The following is a 27,821-nucleotide window of genomic DNA, read 5'->3' on the forward strand; positions in this document are numbered from 1 at the left end:
GTATATAAATGGTATCTCATTGTGGTTGTAATTTGCATTTCCCTTGTAACTACTAATGTTAAGCTTATTTGCCATCTGAATATTTTCTCTGTTAAAGTATCTATTTAGATCATTTGCCTACTTTTTATTGTGTTGGTATTTTTTCTTTTGAGATCTTTATTCTGGATACAAGTCTTTTGTTGGATATGTGATTAGCAAGTATTTTCAGTTTGTAGATTATTTTTCATTTTCTTAATACTGTCTTTTGTAGAAGAAAAGGTTTTCATTTTTATGAGATCCAGTTCATCAATTTTTTTTTTCTTTTATAAATCATGCTGTGGTATTGTATGTAAGAATTATTTGCCTAATCCACAATCACACAGATTTTTCTCCTGTTCTCCTCTAAAAACATTATAGTTTTACATTTACTTTTGAGTTGAGTTTTATATGATATGCAAGGGATGTATTAAGATTCATTATTTATATATAGGTATCCATTTGTTCTGACACCATTTATTTAAAAGATTATTGAATTCCCTTTGCTCTTTTGTCAAAAATTAATGGACTGTTGATTGGGTCTCTTTCTGGGCTAACATCCTCACTGATCTGTGTGTCTATCCTTTCACCAGTTCCATATTCTCATGTTTATTACCACAGCATCATAGCAAGTCTCAAATTTGACTGTGGAGTCCTCCAACCCTGTTACTCTAGGATAGAATTGTTTGGATTTTCATATAAATTTAAAATCAGCTTTTAGTGTCTACAGAAAGCTTGCTTATATTTTGATTAGGATTGCCTTGAGTCTGTACATCAAATGGAGGAGAAATGATTCTTAACAATACTAAGTCTTAAGTAGTTCTGAGGTTTTTGCTTTTGTTTGGGGGCAGGTACTACTTGAAATGATGCTCAACAGTTCATTGCTAGTATATAATAGAAATAAAATTGACTTTGAGAATATGGAAAAAACGAAACCCAGTTTCTTTTCCTTTTTTTTTTTTTTTTTTGTACTGGGAAATGAACCCAGAGGCATTTAACCACTGAGCCACACTCCCAGCCCTTTTTTGTATTTTATTTAGAGACAGGTCCTCGCTTTTGCTGAGGCTGGCTTTGGCTTTAAACTCTGATCCTCCTACCTCAGCCTTCCCAGCTGCTGGGCTTATATGCATGTGCCACTGCACCTGGCCAAACCTAGTTTCTGTATTCTCACTCAATATGTAAACATAGAAGACTGTTGTAGGGCTGGGACTGTAGCTCAGTGGTAGAGCGCTTATCTAGTACATGCGAGGTACTTAGCACCACATAAAGATTAAAAAAAAAAAAATGACTATTGTGACCAAAGTGTGGAGATTGTTTTCCCATAACACCAAGCAATCAACCTGTTCTACAGGGGACACAAGCTGGGTATCCTCTAATTCAGAAACAATTCTAAGGGAATTGCATCTGATCCTGCAGATTGAGGGCTCAGTCCCACTAGACCTCTGCTTTACTTCACATTCTGATTGCAAGCTCTAGGTTATTTTTTTCTGTGATCTTAACCAACCTGCTATTAATCGGAGTTCCCATGACTCTTCTTGGTTTGAATTAATTTGCTAGAACAAAGGGAAACACATTTACTATGTGTCACAAAGGATATTTTACAGGATACAAGTAAACAGCCAGATGAAGAGATATGTAAGGCAAGATCTAGAAAGGTCCCAGGTTCTTGTGGAGTGGGGGCATAATACCCTACAGGCAGCTTCCCTGTGTTAAGCTGTCCAGAAATTTCTCAACCAGTTTTTTTGTGTTTTTATGGAAGGTTCATTACTTAGACGTGATTGATTAAATCACTGGCCCTTGGTGATCTACTCAACCTTTACCCCTTTTTCCTCCTCTTGTCATGGGAGATGAGGTACCAGGAGTTTCCAGATCAGAGCAGGGGATTTAACTCATGACCAACAAGATTCTTGGCATACATGATGAAAAAGAATTTCAGCTTGAGCTAGATAAAGGCATACACAAAGGTTTATTTAGAAAACAAATACACATTCAAGGGAGAATTCGGGCTGTCTCAAATGAGAAGCTTTGCCTTTGTGTGGGGATTCAATATTTATAGGGGACTAGAGGTGAGTGGAGTGGGTCTACGTAATTTCCTACCAGTTTCCCCTGCATGTGTATATTCTCCTCTTTTTTACAAGGGAATGAACCAAGGGTCTGTTGCTCAAGATTTACAACCATGCTTTCTGCATCTCAGTGGTTCATGGATATTTCCTTTAAGTCTCAATGTATTATTCTTTATCCTAAATCCCTGTCTCACCCTGAGGTTCAGGAATAGGGCTGAAAGTCCCAACCTTCTAATCCTACCCGGGTCTTTCTGGTCTTCATTCTGAAACTACATAGGGATTAACAAGCCATCTGTCAACTTATTAGCATACAAAACCTTATTCCATGGAGAATCCAAGGATTTTAGGAATTTTGCCAAAAGGAGGACCAAATAATCATATTGACCTTTTTTTTACCCTATGACCTTTCTAAATTTAATTAGTTCTAGGAGATTTTTTTGGGGGTGGGTGTCGCAATGGGCAAAGGTGTGACTTATGCAGTTGAGGGGAGTCGAAATAAAGAGTGTCCACACACTTCTGCCCTTTTTAATGTTTTATACACTCAAATCACTTAATACAATTTCACTCTGTACGTTTTTAATCAAGAAAATGACAATCCTTAATGCTGGACAGTGCAATAGACATAATCAATTCAAGTCAAATAACTCTAAGTGAACTCTAAGTAATGCAAACATACTTAATCATGACAGACTTATACAGATACTCCCTCTGCATGCTAAGCTCAAGTGCCAGATCTAGAGTCTCAGGTCTTAGGCCTTAAGTCCAGCAGATGCACACTCACTCAGACCACAGTGATCAGGTCAGGAACCGATGGAGGCTTCTCCTGGTGTGGAGTTGACAGCCAGTTGAGGAAACCATCATAAGGAGAAGTCGCCTTTCTCACCAGGGTCAGGAGGCTGCTGTAGAGCTTCAGAGCAGTGAGCACAATGAGAGAGGATCAGGCAGATGATGACAAGAGTTGGAATGTCAGTCCATGTCCTTCATCAGGCTCACCAGCCAGTGATACGCTTTACGTGGATCTATCTGTAAGCTCCTATTTCTTTCCTTTACCTCTCTCATTAGCATTCTGATGCTATTTGAAGTTGTTCTGATTAAGACTAGATTTTAGGCATACTTTGCGTTTCTGTTGGTCTCATAGGTATGTTCTTCTCTTGCACCTCCTTAAAGAAATAGGGCCTCACACATTCCCCAAACTGTATTCAGTACTCACCAATGCCCTAAGGCCAGTGGTGTTGCCCTACCTGAGTGGATTAATTTTTTGTTCCAAAATGAAGATAAACTCCCCATAGAATTTCTTGTCCCTCCCACTCAAATGTTGTTCCACGGTGTGTGGACTCTTTGAGGTCTTTTCTATGAGTGACGACTGATAGTGTGTTCATGGAGAAAAGACTTCAAGAGCACTCAGACTTCCCTAATTACTGGAATTTTTAAAGGTTAAATACTGTCCCACCAGCTTACGCTCACTCTGGCCTTTATCAGATTTTCATCTTTTTTATGAGAAATGGTAAAAAAATTCTTTTATCATTGTCCAGTTGCCTCTATCCAAGATAAGTATGTTTTTGTCTCCTCCCTTCTTGAGGCATTGCCTCCTTAAATTTTGGATCAATTTGCTGTGTAGCCTTTGGTCTCTGATAGATTTGAAAACACTCATGAATTTGGTTAGTCCTTTTTCCCATGGTAAGAGTAGCATATCTTTCTTTTTGCTTCTCTACATCTTAGGGTAGAAGCCAGAACCAATATACCCATTTTTAAATTAATATAATAATTCATGTGGATGAAGACTGTAAAAACCCATAAATATTTAAAGGCAAACAAGTAAAAGCACATAGTAAGGAAGGATTGAAGATGCTGAAAGAGGAGTAAATAAAATATCAGAAGCAAAGAACTTTTTTCTAAAAGTATGTCTAAATCAGTTTCAGAATTTACAGGCCATCTGTTTGCATAAATTCTTATAATCACAAAATCCTATTTTTGTACTAGAAGAGACATCAGAGGTCACTTTGATCTGCACACTGAGTCCCTAGACCAGTTCCTTGGGTAGATTCTTTCGTTCCCTTGCTCTTAAAATATCTTGATAAAAAGTTTCAAGAAGCTTTAATTTAAGTGGCTGTCTTCAATTTTAAAATTTTCATTTTCATTTGAATGTTGTAGTCTCCTTTGAGATATAGTATTTAATATTAAAATGCCTTCCACCTCATCAATTAAAATTAATGCTTTAGAATGATTTACCATATTAATTCTTTGCATGTACCTAACAAAGCTAACCTATACCTTAGTTTGGGATGTGTTGATGAGTTTGTTTTATTTTTTCTTTATTTTTAAACAGATGGGAAAGCAGTTCTTGAATGGGGAAGGACCCACTAGAAACTACTCAACTAGTTAGTGTCAAAGCCAGGATCTGAATCCAGAATTTCTGATCCTCAGTTCAGAACTCTTGCTAGTATACTATATTGTATTTAATGTGTATCCAAGTTTGTTTATTTTAAACTATGATTAACTTGAGCATCATTCTATACATTGGTGTTATTAGAAATACATTTAGTATTTCTCCCAGCCCAAAAGAGAGTCAAGTTTAGGACTGCTATGTGGAATTTCTCTTTGGAGGAGGACCTCAGTTCACATTAGTATATGGAAAGGATCCAAGAGGTCTTGAAAAAAGAAGTAAGTTAATTTTCTTTGCCCAATGTTTCATGTTTCTTTTGAGGAATATATACTTGAATCTTTCACAATACTGCAGTATATGATTATAGTAGAAAAAGGTTGGAGGTACTTATCTATAGGATCATATTAATTTAGCTTTGGAAACTAACAGGTAGATATAGCATTCATATGGGTAATTCAACTTGTAGACTGTACATTGTCAGGTAATGGAGGAGAGAAAGCAAGAGAAAAAAGACTAGTCAACCGTGATTGAAATTAAACTTGTGAATACGCATACAGCCTACAGGTTCTCTGAGTGTTAGAATTCACCGAATAGAAAGCATCCAAATTGACCTCTGAATCATTCCCACTGTCATCCTTTTTAGATCCCAGCTTTCCTCTAGCCCCAAGGCACCTCTTGACTTGTTTTTTTCAGTATTTATAGGAATGTTGGACCATTTTTAATTCATTTCCAAACAACTTTTCTCAAATAGCCAAGTGATACGGTAGATTATGTGCATGCCTCTCATGAAAAAAAGAAACATTATATGCAGCATTCCCCATTAACATTGATGTAATTATCCTACCATTTGAGTTATCTAGAAATAGTAGGTAACATTTTAACAATACAATAATATTTCATGTACTTTATATATGTTAACATTTATTTCTCATAAACCTTTTATTTGGGGGGCGGGGGGTTGCTGGGGATTGAACCCATGGCCTTGTGCAAGGCAAGCACTCTACCAACTGAGCTATAGCCCCAACCACCTCATGAACCTTTTGAGTTTTCATCTGGTTAAATAATTTACATCTGCCTTATATAACTGGTAAGGGATAGAAACCTCTTATACCCAGGAGTCTGCCACTGAAGATATTATTAACTACTACACTTATCTTGCCCCTGTTGTAAATGATTGATTATAAATTGTTGGTTTTCATATTTTAAAGAGTTAAAATCTTTTTGCTTTTAACTAATATTCATTAAAAAATAAGTACCTACCTTTTATTCATCCTACTAGACTGAGGATATAAAAAAATAAAGAGGGCCTTTGACCACATAGAGCTAAAAAAGAGTTTACTAGTTTATGGTTATCAGTTTATTACATAATAGTTTTCTTGTCAATCTAATAGATTTTTAAATAATTTTTAATTGTGGTTAAAAATATATAACATGATAAATAATTTAACATCCTATTTTTAAGTGTATAATTAAGTAGGGTTAGGTATATTCTCATATATGCAACAGATAGTCAGAAGTGGAATTGCTGAATCACATGACACATTCTTTTTGTAATTTTTCAAGAAACCCTCTTCATAGCAGCTGTCCTGTTTTACATTCCCAACAAAAGTCCAAAAGTATTCCAGTTTTTTCATGTCCACAATAGGTGTTTTCAGATGGTAGAAAGAAGTGGTAGTTGTCTTTGATGATAGCCATCCTAATGTCTGTGAGATAATTGTGGTTTTGATTTGCATATCCCTATAGATTAGTTGATGTTGAACATCTTTTCATGTTTATTGGCCATTTGTTTACCTGCATTGGAGAAATATCTATTCAAGTCCTAAGCCCATTTTTTATTTTATTTTTTTATTTGGTCTAATTAATAACACATGACAATAGAGTGCATTTTGACACATCTTATATAAATGGAGTATAACTTCTCATTCTAATGTTATACATGATGTGGAGGAGTTACACCAGTTCTGTGTAATCCATATATGCACATAGGGTAAAAATGTCCAATTGATTCTACTATCCTTCCTATCCACATATACCCTCTCCTCCTTTCACTCCCCTCTGTCTAATCCAAAGTACCTTTATTCTTCTCCACTACCATCCCACCCCGCCTTATTGTGAATTAGCATCTGCATATCAGAGAAAACATTCAGCCTTTGATTTTGGGGGATTGGCTAATTTTGCTTAGCATTATGTTCTCCAGTTCCATCCATTTACTGGTAAATGTCATAATTTCATTCTCCTTTATGGCTAATATTCCACTGTGTATATATACCACATTTTCTTTATCCATTCATCTGTTGAAGAACACTGTGTTGGTTCCATAGTTTGGCTATTGTGAATTGAGCTGCTATAAACATTGATGTGGCTGTGTCATTATATGCTGATTTTAAGTCCTTTGGGTATAAACTGAGGAGTGGAATGACTGGGTTGAATGGTGGTTCCATTCCAAGTTTTCTGAGGAACCTCCATACTGCTTTCTGTAGTGGTTGCACCAGTTTGCAGCCCCACCAGCATGTGTGAGTGTACCTTTTTCCCCCACGTCCTCGCCAACTTTTATTGTTGCTTCTATTATTGATAATTGCCATTACTAAAGATGTTGAACATTTTTTAATATATTTGTTGATTGATTATATTTCTTCTGATACATCTTAGAGATTAATGCTCTATTAGAGGTACATGTGTAAAGGTTTTCTCTCATTCTGTAGGCTCTCTCTTCATTGTTTCCTTTGCTGTGAAGATGATTTTTAGTTTGATTTCATCCCATTATTGATTTTTGATTTTACTTCTTGTGCTTTAGGGGTCTTGTTAAGGAAGTCAGTTCCTAAGCTGATAAGATTTGGGCCTACTTTTTCTTCTGTTAGGCGCAGGGTCTCTGTTCTAGAGTCTTAAGTCTTTGTGCAGGGTGAGAGATGATTTCATTTTGCTACATTTGGATTTTCAGTTTTCCCAACACCATTTGTTTTGTTGATGAGGCTATCTTTTCTCCAGTGTATGTTTTTGGTGCCTTTGTCTAGTATGAGATAACTGTATTTGTGTGGGTTTGTCTCTGCTTCCTGCCTGTTATGGCCTGAACAGTTTTCCTCTTCCATGCCCTATTCTATTCTGTACCATTGGTCTACCTGCCTGTTTTGGTGCCCACATGCCTTTTTTGTTACTATGGCCTAAGCCCATTTTTTAATCTAGTTATTTTGTTGTTGAGTTGTGGGAGTTTTTTATATATTATGGGTATTATTCCCGCATCACATACATGATTTGTAAATATTTTATTTCAGTTCATAGGTTGCCTTTTCATTGTTTTGTGTGCTTATAGGTACAGAATTTTTTAAGTTTCATGTAGTCCTATTTTTCTATTTTGATTGCTTATGCTTTCAGTGTCATATCTAAGAAATCACAGACAAGTCCAATTTCAGAAAGGTTTTCCCCTAGAAGTCTTACAGTTTTAGGTGTTAAGTTTAAGTCTTTGTTACATTTTGTTTTATTTTTGTGTAAGGTAGGGGAAGAATCTCATTCTTTTTACATGTTGATAACCAGTTTTCCCAACATCACTTATGGAAGAGATGTTATTTTTTTAAACATTTTTATTAGTGCATTATAGTTTTTATAGCTGTAACCAATATATCCAACAAGAACCTAAAAGAGGACATGTTTATTTTGGCACATGATTCACAGGTTCAGTCCATGGTCAGCTGACTCCATAACCGTGGGCTCAAGGTGAGACCGCTCCCCATAGCAGAAGGGCATGGCAGAGGAAAACTGTTCAGGCCATAACAGGCAGGAAGCAGAGAGAGAACTTGCTTACCCGGGACAAAATATAAATCCCAAAGGCATATCTCCAGTGACCCATTTCCTCCAGTTACACCCTACTTGCCTACGTTACCGATTAGGCTACAGCTCTCATAATCTAATTGCTTTGCCTCTGAACATTCTTGCATTGTCTTACCCATGAGTTTTTGGGGGACACCTCATATCTAAACCATAACACAGTTATATATAATAGCAGAGTTCATTTTGACATATTCATAAATGCTTTAACATGTTTTACTGCATTTCAGTCACCAGTACTTCCCTTTTCCCTCCTCTCCTTCCTCCCCTAATCCCCTTCCTCTACTTCATTGGTCTTCCTTCTGTTTTATTTTTAATTGGTGCATTATAGTTATATAAAAGTGGAAGGAATTATGATATATTCCTACATGCACATAGCATAATTTAGTCCACCTCTCCAGTTCCCCTCTTCCCTCTACCTTTGTCCCCCACCCCTGCTTTTACTGATCTCCCTTATATTTTCAAGAGATCCTTTCTTTTATTACTTTTTTCTTTCTAGCTTTCCCATATGAGAGAAAACATTGGACCCTTGACTGGGTCTGGCTTACTTCACACAGCATGATGTTCTCCAGCTCCATACATTTTCCTGTAAATGACATCGTTTATTCTTTTTATGGCTGAGTAAAACTCCATTGTATGTATGTACCGCATTTTCTGTATCCATTCATCTGCTAGGCTTGTTCCATGGCTATTTTGAATTGTGCTTCTATAAGCATTGGTGTGCATGTATCACTGTAATATGTTGATTTTAGGTTTTTTGGATAGATAACCAAGGAGTAGGATACCTGCCTGATATGGTGATTTCATTTCTAGTCTTTTGAGGAATCTCCAAAGTGCTTTCAATAATTTTTTGCAGTCCCACCAACAATGTATAAGTGTACCTTCCCTCTGCATCCTCACCAGCAGTTGTTATTTGTATTCTTAATGGTTACAATTCTAACTGGAGAGATGAAATCTCAGTAGTTTTGATTTGCATCTTCCTGATTGGTAAGGAGATTGACCATTTTTTCATATATTTGTTAACCATTTGTATTTTTTTTTTTCTTTTGAGAAGTGCCTTTTTAGATATTTTGCCCATTTGTTTAGTATTCATTAGTTTGTCTGGTTAAGTTTCTTTTAGTTCTTTGTCCCCTATCAGGAGAGTACCTGGCAGATTATCTTTTATTCTGTAGGCTCTCTCTTCATGCTGTTCTTTCCTTTGCTGTGCAGAAGCTTTTAATTTAGTGCCATCCCACTTATTAATTCTTGGTTTTATTTCTGAAGCGTTAGGAGTTTCATTAATCAGCACTTACAAAATAAGTATGTTGGAGTTCTAGCATTTCCATTGTTTCTGGTGTACTCCCTAGGTCTTTCCTTGATAAGCTGAGTTGATTTTTGTATAGGGTGGGAGGGATCTAGTTTCATTCTTCTTCAGATCAGTTTTCCCAGCACCATTTGTTTAAAAGGCTATCTTTGCTCCAACATATGGCTTTGGCATCTTTGTCATGGACCATATGACTGTATGAGGATTTTAGATCAGTTTTTATACCAGTACCTCGCTGTTTTTATGACTGTAGCTCTATAGAATAATTTGAGATCAGGTATTGTGATTCATCCAGCTTTGCTGTTGTTGCACAGGATTACTTTGGCTATTCTAGGTGTTTAATTCTTCCGTATGTATTTTAGAACTGTTGATTCCAGTGTCATTGTTGTTTGTTTGTTTGGTTTTTGTGGTGCTGGGAATTGAACACAGGGCCTTGTGCATGCGAGGCAAGCACTTTACCAACTGAACTATACCCAGCCTCATCATTGGTATTTTGATGGGAACCTAATGGAATCTGGAATCTGTAGATTGCTTTTGGTAATATGGCCATTTCGATGATATTAATTCTTATCCATGAACATTGTAGGTCTTTCCATCTTGAAGAGACTCTGTTAAGATTTTTTAAATGCTCTTAAATTATCAGTTTATAAGATTTTCTATTTAAAGAATTTTGCTTCAGTATATCTTAGTTATTACTGATATGGATACAATGTCAAGTTTTACAGGTATGATAGGCATTTTAATAAATACTAAGATGCAGCTTTTAAGTGATCATTTAACTTTTACTTATGGAGTTTTCATGTTTGTTTTTTAATCAGCCTTCCATATAGAATATAGAATATCAAAATTTGATATAAGGAAATTGCAAAGTCATTCTGTATCTTTCAGACACCTAATACACATTAAAATGTTTTGAACTGTTTTTCTAAAAAGCAGTCTAAAATAAATGATATGAAAATCATGTATAATTTTTCCTATTCTTTTTTCTTTGTAGGGAAGCAGCAAGAGAGTGTCGTAGAAAGAAGAAAGAATATGTGAAATGTTTAGAAAACAGAGTGGCAGTGCTTGAAAACCAAAACAAGACACTAATTGAGGAGCTAAAAGCACTTAAGGACCTTTACTGCCACAAATCAGATTAATTTGGGATTTAAATTTTCACCTGTTAAGGTGGAAAATGGACTGGATTGGCCACAACCAGAAAGACAAAAATAAACATTTTATTTTCTAAACATTTCTTTTTTTCTATGCGCAAAACTGCCTGAAAGCAACTACAGAATTTCATTCATTTGTGCTTTTGCATTAAACTGTGAATGTTCCAACACCTGCCTCCACTTCTCCCCTCAAGAAATTTGCAGCGCCAGGAATCATGAAGAGACTTCTGCTTTTCAACTCCCACCCTCCTCAAGAAGTAATAATTTGTTTACTTGTAAATTGATGGGGGAAATGAGGAAAATGAAATCTTTTTTTAAATGATTTCAATTTTAAATGATTTCAAGGTTTGTGCTGAGCTCCTTGATTGCCTTAGGGACAGAATTTCCCCAGCCTCTTGAGCTGAAGTAATGTGTGGGCCGCATGCATAAAGTAAGTAAGTTGCAATGAGGAAGTGTTGATTGCCAAATTGACATGTTTTCACATTTTCATTGTAAATTATGTAAAATTGTTAAAAGACACACCCTCTAAAAAAGAATTTTAGTATGGTGTTGAAGAAATTAGGAATGAATTCGGAGTACTTTCTCTGTATGTTCTTTTCTTCAGTACTGAAAAGTTGTCCTTGGTTCTTAAAAAACATTCTGTATTTAACGACAGCTCTTTCCTAGGGCAGTTGTTGCTTCTTAATCCAGTTCTCTGTGTGTTCAGCATTTTTGAATACATTAAAAGAAGTAAGCAACTGAACGAAAAAGCATGTCATTTGAATTTTAAATTAAATCAAAGTAAATAAAAGTACAAAGCTTATTTTAGTTAGTATTAAATCTTAGTAAAAAGATGCTGGCTAGTAAACCATTCCTTGAGTTATATAACAAGGTTTTTAAATAAAAGTTTTTGTCCTCGCCTTCAAAAATATTTATATTGTCACTCATTGACTTAAAAAGATATTTCTAATTTGCTGCTGCCCCTTGCACTTACATTGTACCACCAACAGAAAAGCCTTCAAGATGTTAAAGAAAACAAAGTGATGTATGTTTATGTGTTATAGAAAAATACTGATTTTTAAATCTTTTCCAGATTCACATACTTTTATCAGAGAACCTCTAGTGAATTTTTTTAAGTGAAGAAGTGATAAGGATATGGTTCTAAGAAGTACAGTGTTAGATGTGTACAAGGAAAGTAATTTTCCTCAGAATCTACTGTACTATAATATTTGGACTATCATTCTTACAAAACATTTGTTTTCTTCTTAAAAGGGTAGTTATGTTTTATGTTTCCAATATGCTGTATAGCCTTTGTCAGTTATAAAGGAGCTACCTATTTTAATTTCTGGCTATAACAGTTTGTATTTGTATGTATCATATGTTGTTTCCAGTAATATTTTTAATTACTCATTTTATTCACTAAGCTTGATAAATTTAAAAGTTACCCTTTAAAAGAAAAATATAAGAACAAGGTAGATTTTTTTAATTGGAGACTGATGTGATGTTAGATTATGATTTTTTATTTGAGAAGGAAATTCCTTTTTAAAAAGTCAAGCAACTTAGAAAATTAGTTTCCTATTTAGTCATAGTTTATTTAAGAAAGTTAAATTTGTTTATCATGATAACATTGTGCAGATACTAGTATTAGTTTATTGGGTCCATTTTTTAAAAAAAGATTTTTAATATTTGTAAATGTTATATTTTTGTTTGTAACAAACCATTGTCTTTTTTCAAGGATGAACAGAGTTTGTGAAGGAGCATCATTCTAAGAATTGAGTGATGTAGTCTTTATATTTGGACAGTTCACCAGATTCTCAAGAAGGCTTTCAAACGGCTGTAAAGTTTGATGTTTGTCCTGCTGAGCTTATGGGGAAAATGATAGCATAAAAATTGTTTGTATACCAGCATAGATATCATTTTCTAACCTTGGTGTTAACAGAAACCAAGCAAAAATCACAAATATGTTCACAAACTAGAATTATTTCACATTTAGTCAGAATGTCAAATTGAACATATTGAATGTCTTTTATAAGTGAAAAATTGGTGTGTAGCAAGTTGTAATCTCTAAAATTGTCCATGTTTCCAAAAGTTGCGGCTTTCTACTTAACTAGGAAGTTGGTGGTCCTCTTGGTCCCTGATAAATTAAGGCAATCACATTCATATTAGCTGGGTGCATTTATAAGTTATAAAGACCTGTCCTCTGTACCTTGAGTATGATTGCACTGGTTTGAAGTCAGTTACTTAATAATGAGGTGAGAAATGTATTGTGTTGCTAAATCTGTTTTAGACTCTTGGAGAGACTTGAAGATTTCAGTTTATACAGACAGAAATCAAGCATCTTTTGTGCAGGCTTTTTTTTTTTTAATATGAGAATAGGAAAAAACTGTGTTTTTAAGCTTGTAACTTTGAGAATCTTTATTAAGAAAATGACATAATAAAAAAAAATCTTGTACCAAGAATATATATGGCCACATAACCAGTAATAAATGTTTTTCTCTTCATATTGGCCAAAAGGGAATGAAAATATCATAGGAATCTGTACATATGCTACTGATTTGCCTAGAAAATAGCAAGTTTGGTACCGCTCACTTTGCAAATATAGGGCCATGTGGCACTTTTATCTATAGGACAGATTAACTAATAAAAATGATTGGGGAGGGGTTTATTTTTGATATATTACTCATGAGTTTTCATGCTTTGATAGCATTTAACTGAAAAGTGGCTTAGAAAGGGCTAGATCCAATGTGCTCACATTATCATGAGATGCAGTTTTAAGTTCATTCTTTTTCAAACTCAAGTACCATATTGGCAACCATAATATTGTCATAGGTGCTCTGTTTGTTTAGATATTGGGGGGGGGGGTGAAGAAATGGCATTTGTATAATATATGTGTACATATATATATATACATACAGTATATAATCTAAAGCTCTGAGAGCTCTTAAGTCAGGAATGCTGAGTATTATAGTATATTGAGGTCAGATGAAATTTTACATTTTTGTGTGTCCTATTGCATCCCTTCTGATAGTTTCTATGACTGCATTACTCTGGCACTCAATGATTGATTTTATCTTCTAATTTTCTTCCAAGTATTTTATTTTTTTATTAGTTTTCTTTGGCTTGATATTTTTAAATATGCTACTAGTCACTTGAAAAGTACTCCCCTCTCCCCCAATTTTTTTTTTTCTGCTTTGTCTCTGGCAGCTATTAACAGTGGTAAGAACACTTTGAAGATAGCTTTTAAAAGAAACCACTGATTTTCAAAAGTCATCCTGGGGGAGGAATTTTGTTGTTTTATTTGAGCAGGGATTTTGTCAGAAAATGTGTTTTGGCAGTAGGTCAGCAACAGTGCTAGTATCTGAAAGCACAATACCAATCAAGCAGGCTGTCTGATCAGAAGTCATCTGGCTAAAGTTTGTCTTGGGACTAATCCCTACTGTTTGACCATTTGTGACAGGTGGAATCATACAAAGGCTTAGGAAAAAACAAGGCTGTATAAATCAGAATGCTCTTACTTACTTGAAGTGACTTCAATCTAGATTTCTTCTAATGTTTAATAAAGTTTTTAATTCTGTGATCAACTGTAGTCAGCTAATTAACAAATTGGCCTCTGTTTATCAAAAGCTGCTTCATTTTGCAGGACTTACTCATGTAGTAGAAACAGTAATTACATACCTTTTCATTTCTTCCCAATTTTGTTGCTTTTGTAACCCAGAAAACTGTTGGTACATTATTTCCCATTGACCTAAAACAAAAGTTGTATATTTATTTGGATTATATTTACATTAATTCTTTGTAAATGTTTGGTGTAATTTGCACTTTTAAAAAAGACCCAGTTTGGGTATCAGCAACTTAAGAAATTTCCTCATCCATCATCAATTGACTTTTTAGTCTTTCTCTTCTCTCCAAATCATGTGATGTTCTTAAATGGAAGCTTTTCATTAATTAAAACATTTAGCACCTAAAAGCTAGCCTTAAAAATGTTGTGAAAGCAAAATATATGGAAATTCAGTTTGATTATCCCAGTTTAAAAAAAGGGATTCAAACATAAGTTTTTTCATCATGGATAAAGACTGAAGGGAAAGTAAAAGAACAATATTTGTTTCTAATTTTGAGTAACTTTATACTCACCCCAACATTAATATCATGTGTGGTTTGCCAAAATAATTCATTTTTCCAGAATAGTAAAATATTTTTAAAGCAATTAAGTATTATTATGGGAGACCACAATATAGTAATCATTTTTACTAAATTATTCTCATTTTAAATTGGCTTTGTTAACATTCAAATGCTACCTAAATTTGAATTTCAGATAAGAAGGGGGGAGTATGAAGTGTGCTTTAAGTAAGCCTTTAGGTGAAAAATTATGAAATGAATTTGTTCACTCAGTTGTACAAAGAACAACTAGAACTTTTTATTGGGTGGCTTACATACATCTTGAATATTTTAATATTAATAATATTGGGTTTTCAGTTGACTAGAGTCACTCTATGACAGGAACTGGTTTCCTTGACTTTCTAGAATCAATGGCTAGGAGAGGCATTAGTCCTTGAGGGGTTGAACATATCATTAAGTTGAGTCAGTATGGAAGAATTCATACAAATCAAACAGGGTGCTGCAGTTCCATCTGTCTCATCTGCTTATGATAAGTTCTTACTGATGAGTGAATGTAGCTTAAGCCTTTGTATGGGTCCTCACAGGGCAGACAAACTTAAGAGGGACCAGATAACATTTGAATAGAAGAATTATATTTCAGGTGTTTTAGCTTGAATTTTATTTTTTAAAAAAAGAAAAATAAAAAAAAAAAAATAGAAAAAAGCCTGTGAAGCAAGTTGATATTATAAGCAGGCAGAAATGTTTAGCACAGAGAGAAAATATTGACCTGTCTGCATCCTTGTACTATGGGGTGCAGATCCCAGCTGGATAAAACATGATACATTTTAAAATATTCTCACCAGCAGGTAAAAGGAAAAAGACCAGTCTACAGGAAATATCTTTAAAAAGGGTCAAAGAGTAGGCAATTCACATTTTGCCTACTTTTACAGGCAATTAATTTTTAATTGTCTGTAGAAGCATGGCATTTCTAAGCTGTCTGAGGAGCATCTCAGCTGTGAGACTAAATCTGAGATAATTTAAAAATTGGTAGGGAACGAAGAAAATCCCTGTAGATAATGATCTATGTTAATTAACCACACTAAATGATCTACCATTGTGTTGGGAGGTTTTATTTTCTTATGTTTTAAAAATTGAATTGGTAAATGCTTTATAGACATATTTTTATCCAGGTTGCCACTCCAATGTGTATGTAATAAAATTATTTATATTAAAAGTGGGAAATAATTTGTCAACATTTTTCTGTAAGTATAGATTTATTAGGGGTGGCAAAGAAGAGTGCTAGTTAGCAATTTTCCATTGTGAAGTTGTCCTTGACCGATTTGTATGCATCCCTTGTAATCCTCCCTTCCCCATCCAGCAAAAGGAATTATTTCTAACCCAGATGCATCCCTTGAAACTTTTTAGAAACAGAATAACCAGGGAAGTTCCTAGAAAGGTGTTTGGAGTGTTTGGTGTTTTTTTTTTTTTTTTTTTTCCTTGAGGATTAGTGTAAAGAATACCTCCCCGCCCCCCCCCCCAAAAAAAAACTATCAGCACAAAACAGGGTATCAATTTTTAGCTCTGATGTTTCTATTGGAGTTGAATACTAAGTAAATATAAGATTCCCTACATTCTAAAAACATCCCTGTTTTAATTTTTTATCTAAATCTTTTTGTGCTTTATGTGTAAAGAAAAAATGTACTGAGTTACAATGCATTTTATTAACACTATGTACATAGTAGCTCCTTTGTGTTCAGAATGGTAGCAGTTGCTTTGTATATTAAAGTGATTCTTGTGAATTTGTGAAATATTGTCATAAAGTGCTTTTTCTTACTGTAATCTTTGTGGTATCAACTGTCATAATGCCCTTTTTACACAAACATTTATGTGCAGACACATAAATATGCTTTTTAAAACTCTGTAAGTCTCTTTTTTGGGGATGGGAAAATCTATCTTTTTATACTTGCTTGTCGATATTAAGTCATATTTTCTTGGACTTGTGTTTATTTTGTTAAGCAAGCAGAAGTTACATTAGAGTATTATCACAAGCTTGTGCTGCACAGCAGTTAGAATTACATCTTCAGTTACTTAATTTTACTTCACTCCTAGTTAGCACAAGACTTTTTGAGTAAGCTAGAACAGTACCTATTTGAGGATTTGGAGATGTTATTGTTCTCCTGAGATACTAAGGAAAACATGGCCAACTCTCTCCAATGTCATAAAATGCATGTTTGCATGGAAAGAAAAGGGAGAACGTCTGTGATCCCATAAAATGGAAGAGAAAGGAAGGAAATGTGGTTATTCTTTGCTTGAGGCCTAAGAACAAAAGATTCTTTCCCATACTATATCTGAAATAAGGTCTGGGATTTCTCAAAGTAAGTAGTTAGTTAATTTATTCCTGTGTATGGTATTCCTTAATTGCCTGGTATACCTGCCACTATATTGAAAGAATTACATTTCATTTTTCCTCTTCTACATAGAGTGACCACATAATTTATTGTACAGAGGAGATGTTTTTGAGCATGAACAAGTGATATTAAACAACAGGCATAAATCAGATTGTAGCTGAGAATGTCAGATCCTGTGGTCACCTGTAAGCTGTGTTCAGATGCTTAGACCACCAGTAAAATCAAAATACGAATCTTCTCTTCATATCTTTGTTGTTACTTGACAAATATTGAGAACTAACAAAGAAGAAAAGTCCCTTTCTTCCAAAACATCCAAGAATACAATTGTGATAACACAGGGATGACTCTTTCCTCTCCCCTGAATTCTAGACTCAAGATTGTCATTTCCACTCAGATTGCAAAACATGGATCCCCAAAAAAACTAATTTCACCTCCCAATCTTCCTTTAGCTGGCATGTTCTATTTCATAAATGGTGCTATAGTCCACTAAATTGCCTAAGGCAGACCCAGAAAAGTACTGCCTTATAGAAGTGCCACCCTTAATTTCTCTACATTTTATACATACTAACCAAACCAGCTGAGAATTCTAACATCTAGTGAAAGAAGGGTAATTTTCAGGAGTTTAAAGGCTCTTTTTGCTTGGTTTTAATTGTATAATTCATGCAACAAAATAAACCACTCTAAAGTGAACAATTAAGTAGTATTTAGTGCATTCACAATGTTGTTCTACTGCCACCTCTATCCAGTTTCCAAATAGTCTCATCATGCCAAAATAAAACCCTGCACATTAAGTAAGTTTTCTTCCCATTTCCTTCTCCCTCTTGCCCCGGGCAACCGCCAGTCTGCTTTCTGTTTCTATAGATTGGCCAGTTCTGGATACTTCAAATAAATGGAATCACACAACATGTTTGACTTGCGTTTGGTTTCTTCATTGAACACATTCCTTGAGGATTATCCACATTAGACATGTATCAGTACTTAATTCCTTTCTATAGCAGGATAAGTTTCAATTAAGTATGTATACTCAGTTACCCATTCACTCTGTTGATGAACATGTGGGTTCTTTCTACCATTAGTTATTGTGAATAGTGCTATTATGAATGTCTGTGTCCCTGTTTTTCAATTCTTGGGTGCATATACCATGGAGTAGAATTACTGGGTCGTGTGCTAGTTCTCTTGAACTTCCTGAGGAACCACCAAACGTTTCCTCAGCAGCTGCACCATTTTACATTCCACCATGGACATGAGGGTTCCCATTTTGACACATCCTCACCAACACTTATTTTACTCTTTTTGAATTATGACCACTCTTATGTGAATGGACTCGTGTTTTTTATTTGCATTTCCCTAATGACTAGTGATCTCAAGCATGTTTTTGTTTAATTGTTTACATATCTTTGGGAAAATGCCTATTCAAGTCCTTTGCTTGTTTTTTAACTGAGTTATTATTAGAATTTCTTATATATTCTGTATATTAGACCCTTATAATATTTTCTCCAATTCTGCAAAATTGATAATATCCTTTCTTGATAATAACAAAGGATATTGGTTTTTATCATTTTTTAACAACTTTTTTAAAGTAATACTTACACTTGTAAAACACTTAACTGTGTATGCCTGATGCAGTGGTATCCACCTATAATCCCAGCAATTCGGAAAGCTGAGGCAGGAGCATAGGCAATTTAGGTCTCAAAGAATCAAAAATGGTGGGGAACGTACATAAGTTTGTAGAATACCTCTGCGTTCAGTCCCCAGTACTGGGGAAAAAAAACACCATAGTGTAGCCATGTACTGTGGTTGGCACAGGCCTATAATCCCAGCTACCAGGCTACTTGGGAGGCTGAAGCAGGAGGATCACAAGTTCACATTCAGCCTGGGTAATGTAGTGAGACCCTGTCTCAAAAGTTGGGGCGGTGCCAGGGTTGTAGCTGTGTGGTAGAGTGCTTGCATAGCATGTAGCAAGCCCTGGGTTCAATCCCCAGTATCATAAAAAGGAAAAATTAAGATATAAATTCATGTGATTTTGCCAATAGAGCAGGGAGAGGACATAGAGAAGTACTGGGGAATGAAAGTGAACAAAATCTGCTATGTACATGTATGAATATGCCACAATGAATCCTGCTTTTATATATTTGTATATAATGTAAATGCACTAATTGAAATAATAAAAGATAAGCAGAGCAAGTGGATGAGGGAGGGAAAGTAATGGTACTGGGAAATAGATCAAATTATATGCATGTATTAATATGGTATAACAAATCCCCCTATTATAATTATATTGCACTGATATATATTTGTGTGTGTGTGTGTGTGTGTGGTGCTGGGGATTGTGCAGGGCCTTGTGCATGCAAGACAAGCACTCTACCAACTGAGCTGTATCCCCAGCCCTGCACCAATAATTTTTTAATTCACATAAAAATTCATGTAATTTTGTTATTAAGTGTATGCTTTGTCTCACAATAGCTAAACTATAGAACCATCCTAGGTGTCCTTCAACAGATGAATAGATAAAGAAAATGTGGTATTATACACAATGGAATTTAGCCTTAAAGAAGAATAAAATTATGGCATTTGCAAGTAAATCAGTGGAGCTGGAGAACATCGTGCTAAGCAAAATAAGCCAATTCCAAAAATCAAAGGCTGAATGTTTTCTCATCATGATATGCAGATACCAATTCACAATAAGTGGGGAGGGGGGAGCTAGGGAAGAATAGAGGTACTTCGGATAGAAGGTAGAAGGGAGTGAAGGGGAGGGGTATGGGGGTATGGAGGATAGTAGAATGAATCTGGGCATTATCACCCTATATACATATATGACTATACAACCGGTATAATTCCACCTCTTGTACAACTAGAATAAGAAATTACACTCCATTTATATATCAAAATGCATTCTACTGTCATGTATAACTAATTAAAATTTTTTTAAAAGCATATGCTTTGTTATTTTAATATTCCCAAGAATCCAGTTCTCTTCCCTTGGGCAAGGAGAAATGAAGCACAGAGATTGGGTAATTTATTAAGGTAACTGAAGGAATCTATTTTCCATGCGTGTTTATGGGGTTCCCTTTATGAACAGGGCACTATGTTAACACTTAAAATACAAAGTACACCGTATCATCATCTTGGTCTTCTGGGACCATAAATTGTATTTGCTAAGATAAAACATTCCAGAAAACATTATTTTGCCCTAAAAAAAAAAAAAAAAAATCTAGTGTTCAGTTTAGAGAAAGTAAGTATTTTGATGGGCTAGAATTTTGATCCTTTTGTGTGAAAAAACTTCCTGCAAATGGTATAGCAAGGCTCTGGCTAGCTCTGTTATAACTAAATCAAGCTATCCTTAAGAGGGAATCTGCTTAGAAAAACAACAGCATTCATTCCAGTGGAGTGCTAAGAATCTGGTGCCATAAATATGTTTTAACATAGCATCTGGGCAGCAGTATATGTCATTAATTGGGGGGAAAATTACTGATACACACTGGATTACCTAACAGCACAATTGTTTAAAGAAATTAAGCAATGCAAGAGTCAAAGTTTATTAATAAAATAGGTTTGGACAAGTTTTTATCTTTAACTTCAGGACAAAAACAAGCACACTTATAGTGTACATTTATCAGATAAATGAATACTTTTAACACAATAAAAGGTATGTCATAATTTCATTTGTGGGACACTGTAGTATGCTACTCATTCATTTTCCCTCCTTCCATTCCTACATACACCTCTAAAGGACTCATTTCCCTGGCTTTTTGGGATGTTGTTGACTGACGGCTCAACTTTGTCCCTCTAGTGGTACTGTCTTTAGCCCAGGGTTGTACCCCTTCCATTCAAACTAATCCACACTAGGGCATGAAGGCCCATCACCTTGCCTCAATATGGTCTAACTGCAGGGCTATTGCAGCTCTGAAGAAGGAGCTGAGGACTTTCCTGACTGCATCACAGCCCAAATGCTCCCTCTATCCCAATCATGGCTTCTTTCTCTCAGAATGTTGATCTTGGGAGCCTTCATATTTAAACTTTCTACAGCCTAATCTCCATCTCTCAGTCTGTTTCCCCAAGGAACCTGTCCTATAATGACATTTGAAACCCAAAGCCAAGAAAAGTCACTTGATTTTCACTCAAACTATTCCTGCTGACTTTTTTTTCCTTCCATGTTCTCTTTGTAGAGCATGATAGGGGATTTTTCAACCTTTTCTGATTCTCATGTTAATATTTTATGAAAATGTAATATATAATTCAATAACATCTTACCTCACTTTCTCACTTAGGACAGCATCCAGGTACCTTCCTGATACAGCAATAATAGTCCAGGGAATGTATGGACTTCCTGAAGCTCCCTACCCCTACCATTTTAATACCTACCTCCAATGCCAAAGAGCTTAAAGGAACTGAACTGCAATATATTAATTTCTAATATCAAACCTAAATGAGATTGGGTTTTCATTATAGTGTTGGTGATATTGCCAGGCTTTAAATTTGTTTAATGACAGCATCCATGTTCATGGTATGTTAGCATCTTATAGACTCAGTGAGCTAGGACATTTTCATTCATGTGTATTTGTCAGAATTGTGTAGAACTGGTATATCACAGAATACCCACAACTTTGAATTCACTTTTATTAAAGCAAAATCTTTATTTTAAATATATGTAGATACTAATATATTCTTGGGTATTTTTCATATCCAAATATTCTTCAAAAGGTTAAAAAGGAGGTCTGATTGATAATATTTTGTAAAATGAATTTACCTCTGGTGCCAAATACCATATTGAGATTATAATAGTCTTGTGGCCTAAATTTGTTTAAGCCAAAAGTTCATGTATGGTGACTTCATCCACAAAGTCTATCAAAGATAATCATAAAACAAATGTAGCAAACACATAATCCAAAGATCAATACTCTTAATTTGGTTGTGACATACTAGATACTGAGGAAGCAACAATGAAAGAAGCAGAAATATTTCTGACCCTCCAGAAGCTATCACCTTTTGGGGAATACTGACATTGAATGAGCAATTGCAAGTACAGGACAGAAGCTACCTTCTTGTGGAGGGATGAGATTTAAAACTTTTTTTTCTTTTAAACTTTCATCCTATGCATTGTAAGAGCACAAGGAAAAGGGAAAGCTTAGGAAATAAATAAACAAAAGCACGAGAAATGGCAAAGCTGAAGGGGAACCACAGCTTTCAATTCGGAGAACACAACTTCTCCAAATCTTTCAAGACTTCAGGTACTTCCAAAAAATAAATAAGATTTTATTTTTACTTATTCCTTTGTTTACATACCTAAGCCTGAAACTAAACTAAAAAGCAAGATATGAGACCACACAGAAAACTCACAACTTAATTCAGCCAAAAAAGTGCTTAGAATCTAAATGGACAAGATTTCAACAGCAACAATAGTCCAGGGAATGTATGTTAAACCTCAAAAAATTATGAAACTGGAATAAACATTATGTATCTCCGAATGTGTTTAAAATAAGCTACATGATTTAACCTTGCCAAAAACAACTCAGCTGGTTTAAAGTCACCTTTATACCAGCCCTTCACCAAGAGGGATCAATGCAGGAGACAGAAACAGCATAAATGACAATCTCACACTTTCCTTTAATGTTGATGGAATTTCAGAGTAAGATAGGACTAAAATCACAGCAATAGAACAAAGCACTGCTTATGTGCTTTGTCCCTTGACAACCTTTGGTTAGAGAGATGTGTACAACAACCGTTTCATTTAAGTATGGTTAGATTCCCAGTCTAAGACCTTAACTGACACACTCAATGACAATATTCTTATAAGCGTAGCCAACTATAAGTCATCCTTTGGGTTTCTTTTCTGTGCTTTGTAAATATGTACATCTTTTTCAGGATCATAGTGAGCCTTACTCACAGTAAATCGCTTCTCCAGCATCGCTAAGAAGTTGTTATCTCGTTCATAGCGAATTCGACAAGCTAAAAGTATCACTGAGTGGTTGCTAGAGAGATGTTCCAGTGTTTGAAGAAGATCTGTGAATGTCTCTTCTAAATATATGATGTCAGCTCCAAGTATCAGGTCAAATTCTCCAGGTGAAAAATTCCCCAAATTGTGTCCCCAAGTCAGCTCCTTAACAACAGCTTTGGGTTGGATATGGGGAGGTAAGTTGGCTTGAACATTGGATTTAAGAAATTCTAGTGCTACTTTTCGATCCGTGATAGTCACGTGAGCACCTATAATATGAGATAAAGAGAAAGCAAGGTGTATATCAGTACAACTGTAGGAAGGAGAGAAAGGGTCAAGTTAAAACATAGAACACTATAAATATTCCACCTGACATGCAGAATACCACACCCTTTGTGGAGAGTTGCAATGGATCAAAACAGCAACTGGTTGCTCCTTTTGCACTGCCAACTGGTAAAAGTAATCCTTTGACTTGCCCCTATGACACAACTGCTATTGCTGAAGTTATGCCTATAAATTACAGAGTCACCAAGTGAAAAGAAAGCTGATGTTTTTGAATGCTGCAAACACAGCTAGCTCACCCTTCATAGGTTTCTTCTGCTTCATGAACTCAGGATAGCAGACCTCGTGGTAAAATGTAATTCAAAAATGAAAAGTCTGGGAGCAGAATATTATTACAAAGATGACGAGATCCCCAAAATGGGGAAAGGCTGTTTTGTGAGGTTAAACTTTTTAAAACAACACAGAAGTGATACTGAGAAATCCCAGTCCATCTTTCTTAATGTTGTTTGAAGCAGCCAACCCGTATGTGTTTACATAATCATCTTCAATTATTGAAAATTCTTAAATTTAAGAATTATTGTAGGGCTGGGGATGTGACTCAAGCAGTAGCGCGCTCGCCTGACATGCGTGCGGCCCGGGTTCGATCCTCAGCACCACATACAAACAAAGATGTTGTGTCCGCCGAAAACTAAAAAATAAATAAATATTAAAAATTCTCTCTCTTTAAAAAAAAAGAATTACTGTATAGTAGTGAAGCAATCTAAGATCTAAGTTAAAATGCCAGCTTGTGTTAACTGCTAAGTTACTAGATATGGTGTAGAAAATTAAGGTGCAGTATTTTATTAATGTTCTTTTTTGTGTGTGTGGGGGGTGTATTGACAATGAACTCTAAGATCTAAATTTTTTAGTCAATGAAAGAGAAAACCTGAACTGTAGTTACCCTTGAAGTGAAACAACAACAGCCCTAATACAACGCCATCTACAGAAATGAAAATCCTGTTTAGTTTTGGCCCCTGCAATTCTGAAATTTAAAAATGTTTCATTCTTTCATGAAAGTATTTCTAATTTGCACCTTTTTCTGTTTAAGAGTTCAGTTTAGGATTCCAGACCAGCAATGGTCAGCACCACTCCAGTAGTGGCTTTTACCCAGGATTTATTATCTTGACACATAACATTTGACATTTGTAGTCCTAGAGCATGATACAATGAAAATTTTCATGCTATTAGATTTCACCAGCCTAGAACTACTACACTTGGCTAGAGACTGAGCTACCTGAGGAGCAGGATTCAATGATAGTTTTCTTTTCTTCCAATAATGCAACTGTAGACAGACTCCTCCTGGTTTGACTTAGGATTTTCTCTCTGGATTTCTTTTTCTTTCATTCTCTCACTATGTTGTCAAAGCTGGCCTCAAGCCATCCTCCTGTCTCAGCCTGGAAGGAGCTAGGACCATAGGCATGTGTCACCATGCCCAACTCTCTTGGCAACACTAGAATGATCTAGTCTTTTCAACATCACTTCTGTATCCATTTTAACAGCTCCTCTAATGCCTATCTTGAGGGTTTTGGAGGCTACTTCTGCCCAACTAGGTATTCCAGAAGTTTGAATAGGATCTGAATGTCAGTTGACTATTTCCCATAACATCCTGAGAGAGCTCTACAAATAGCTAAGTACTACCATCAGCTAGATAACAAAAATCCTACCTGCACAGAGTTTATGTTCAAGTGAGGAGATAAGCACTATGGTTATTTTAAGGTATAATATCTGTTTGTTGTTGAAATAAGATAAGGAAAAAACAAAGCCAGAAGAGACATGAAATGTCAGGAAGTAAGGGAGGCAGGTGTGGAATTCTAGATTGGGTAGAGGGAATGCCTCACTGAGGTGACCTGGGAAGACCTGAAGATGTGTGGGGATAATCAAGTGCATATCAGGGGGAAGAACATTTCTGGCAGGCGGAAGAACGAGTGCAAACACTCAAGAGTGTGCAGGCAAGCAAGGAGGTCAGTATGGCTGGAACAAAGTAATAAGGGACAAAGTCAGAGGAGATGAGGTCAGAGAAGTCATGGGGAAGGTGGACAACCATGTATGGCCTCATTAGCCATGTTTCAAAAAGACTTCAGTTTTCTCAGCCCAGAGCAGTAGCACAGGCCTGTAACCCCAGTGGCTCGGGAGGCTGAGGCAGGAGGATCCCAAGTTCAAAGCCAGCCTCAGCCGAAGCAAGGCACTAAGCTACTCAGTGAGACTCTGTCTCTAAATAAAATACAAAATAGGGCTGGGGATGTGGCTCAGTGGTTGAGTGCCTGAGTCCAATCCTAGGTATCCCCCCAAAAAAAAAACTTTTTAAAAAAGAGTTTCATTTTCACTGAGTGAGACAGAAAGCCACTGGAAAGTGCTGAACAGAGGTACAAATGGTGTGTCTTGGGTTTAGCAGAATGTCTGGCAGTAGCAAGGCCAGTAGCAAGAAAACCAGTGAAGACCCCCTCAGTGGTCTAAGTAAAGGATGCCAGTAGCTTGCACATTGCTGAAACCACACTCAAGCACTGGTCTGGCCAGCTCCCAAATGCAGCCCACCCTTCAGTGCCACACCAGCTTTCCTCAGAATCTGTCTTTTACTGTTGACTCAGGTTTTATCACCCAAGTGTCTTTCCCTACATGTTACAACTTTGTCCATGGTTTTTTTCTTTTCTGCCTGGTTGGGGAGGGAGGTGTGGAGGACATCTTGAGTCTATCTTCTGAATATCAGCTTCCTTTTCATCCTTTTTTCCCTTGCAGTTTAAGGAAGAAACAGATCATTTGTCCTGTAGTTTCCTGTAGTCTGAATTTTGCGGACAGCATCATTTATTGGACTCTGTCCTCTGCATCTCCTATAAATTTGGGTTTTTTGTTGTTGTTGTTGTTGACTTTTTTTAATGGGACTATTTCAGAGATAGCAGTGTGTTTTTTATCAAGAGGTATGCTGTGTCTGGTAGACTCCGTTTTTATGACATGAGAAGCCACTGGTGCTTAGTGCCCAAATCCTCAGTTCATTATTATTCTTTTTGCATTTGTTAAGAACATTCTATAAAGAGAAATGGCTACTCATTTTGTATATCAACTGTCTGAATAGGACAGGCAGGATACATTTTCCTTCTCCATCCCCTTTTATAAACCCTATTTTGAAATAAAAAGCTGGTTTCTCAGCATTCTCCAAAGATACCTAGGTTCATTTTGTTGCTGTAAACTCATGAATTAAACATATTTGACATACTTTAATCTACTGAAATTATTATTATTGATGTTCAAATGGAGCCATTTTTTGCTAGTGGCCTCTGATCTGACACAACCCTGGTCATCTTTGAAAGCTTCCTTGCTATCTGGTATGGCAAGATATTCCAGGGTCATTTAATGCTTTCCCTGCCACAGACCTACAACCAAGCACTTAGGTTTGTATTTCTTGTTTTGAAAAGATGGGAGAAGTAACAGCAAGTTTATATGCTGATGGAAATTATTGGGTAGAAGGGCAGAAAAGCAGCAATGCAGGGACAATGTCACTGAGTAGGTGAGAGTGGGCAGGATCTGAGGCACAGAGAGGTCACTGGCCCTAAAAAGGACATTCAACTACAACCTCAGGAAGAAAGGCAGAGATGGTGGTCCACCAGACACTGGTGTGGTTAGAGGCAGTGGGGCAGGGGTGGGGGTGGGTGGAAATTCTCCTCAGATGGCTTCAGTCTCCCCTGTGAAAGCAGAAATGTCATTGGCTAAGGGTGAGAATAGAGAAAGAAAGACTGGAGGCTTAAGAGCAAAATCATGAAAGAGTCAGTTAGCAGGGCAAGACAGGAAGCAGAGTATGAATGTCCAGGAGTCAAGGCCCCCCTTGATGTAACAACGAGTCCCACCATTAATGCATAATTATAATTCACCAATAAAAAAGGCATGGAAAACAGAACCCCTCTGAGGTTTCTGATCTGAATTTAAAGTGAAAGCCAGCAGAGCACTGCTCCTGCCAGCCATACGCACATGCACGTACCAGGGCTGGAACAGGGAAAGCATCTGACCTGGGTTTCTTTAGCCTGGAGAGTAAGATGAAGCAAGGAACTGGTATCAGTGATAAGTGAAGATGGGGGCAACGTGACTGCTCAAGAGATTTACACTGGGCAAGGAGGGGAAATGAACTCCATAAGACAACACAGCAGGCTGTCATTCACTTAGAAATAAAAAACAAAAAACAAAAAAACAGACATCATTAATCCTAGTTTTGTAAGCAACATTTATTCAAACATTCAAGCACATACTATGTGCCAAAAAGATGAGCAAGAAAATACTAGAGCTCAGAGCCCCATGAGGGATATAAGTAAATAAAAGTGTGAGAAGGAAAATAAAGGAATATGGGTGCACACAGGAAATCATGTGTC

General features: G+C 36.0%; 2 protein-coding genes across 11 annotated transcripts in view; one reads left to right on the forward strand and one right to left on the reverse strand.

Annotated features, from left to right (window-relative positions):
- The window catches only part of Creb1 (cAMP responsive element binding protein 1), a 64,625-nt gene extending 47,898 nt beyond the window's left edge, over positions 1–16,727 (forward strand). For 5 of the 7 annotated variants that reach the window (XM_046463114.2, XM_058578226.1, XM_046463115.2 and 2 more), the window contains one exon: positions 10,578–16,727. In XM_046463114.2, coding sequence (XP_046319070.1) covers positions 10,578–10,722 — 145 coding nt within the window. In that variant the 3' untranslated portion in view covers positions 10,723–16,727. The remainder of the gene's footprint in view (positions 1–10,577) is intronic. The other 2 variants (XR_006855863.2, XR_006855865.2) reach the window with 2 other exon arrangements.
- The window catches only part of Mettl21a (methyltransferase 21A, HSPA lysine), a 46,823-nt gene that overhangs the window by 11,612 nt on the left and 7,390 nt on the right, over positions 1–27,821 (reverse strand). The window contains exons 4-5 of one of the 4 annotated variants that reach the window (XM_046463120.2): positions 14,389–14,458; positions 2,545–2,985 (exon numbers count right to left, since the gene is read on the reverse strand). In XM_046463120.2, coding sequence (XP_046319076.1) covers positions 2,967–2,985; positions 14,389–14,458 — 89 coding nt within the window. In that variant the 3' untranslated portion in view covers positions 2,545–2,966. Of the gene's footprint in view, positions 1–2,544; positions 2,986–14,388; positions 14,459–22,800; positions 23,418–23,538; positions 23,659–27,821 lie in introns of those variants that run through there. The other 3 variants (XR_009226458.1, XM_046463119.2, XM_046463117.2) reach the window with 3 other exon arrangements.

The sequence above is a fragment of the Marmota monax genome, unplaced genomic scaffold, assembly GCF_021218885.2.
Source record: "Marmota monax isolate L192 unplaced genomic scaffold, Marmota_monax_Labrador192_F-V1.1 WCK01_AAM20220418_F8-fsc00095, whole genome shotgun sequence".
In the NCBI taxonomy this organism is placed as follows: Eukaryota; Metazoa; Chordata; class Mammalia; order Rodentia; family Sciuridae; genus Marmota; species Marmota monax.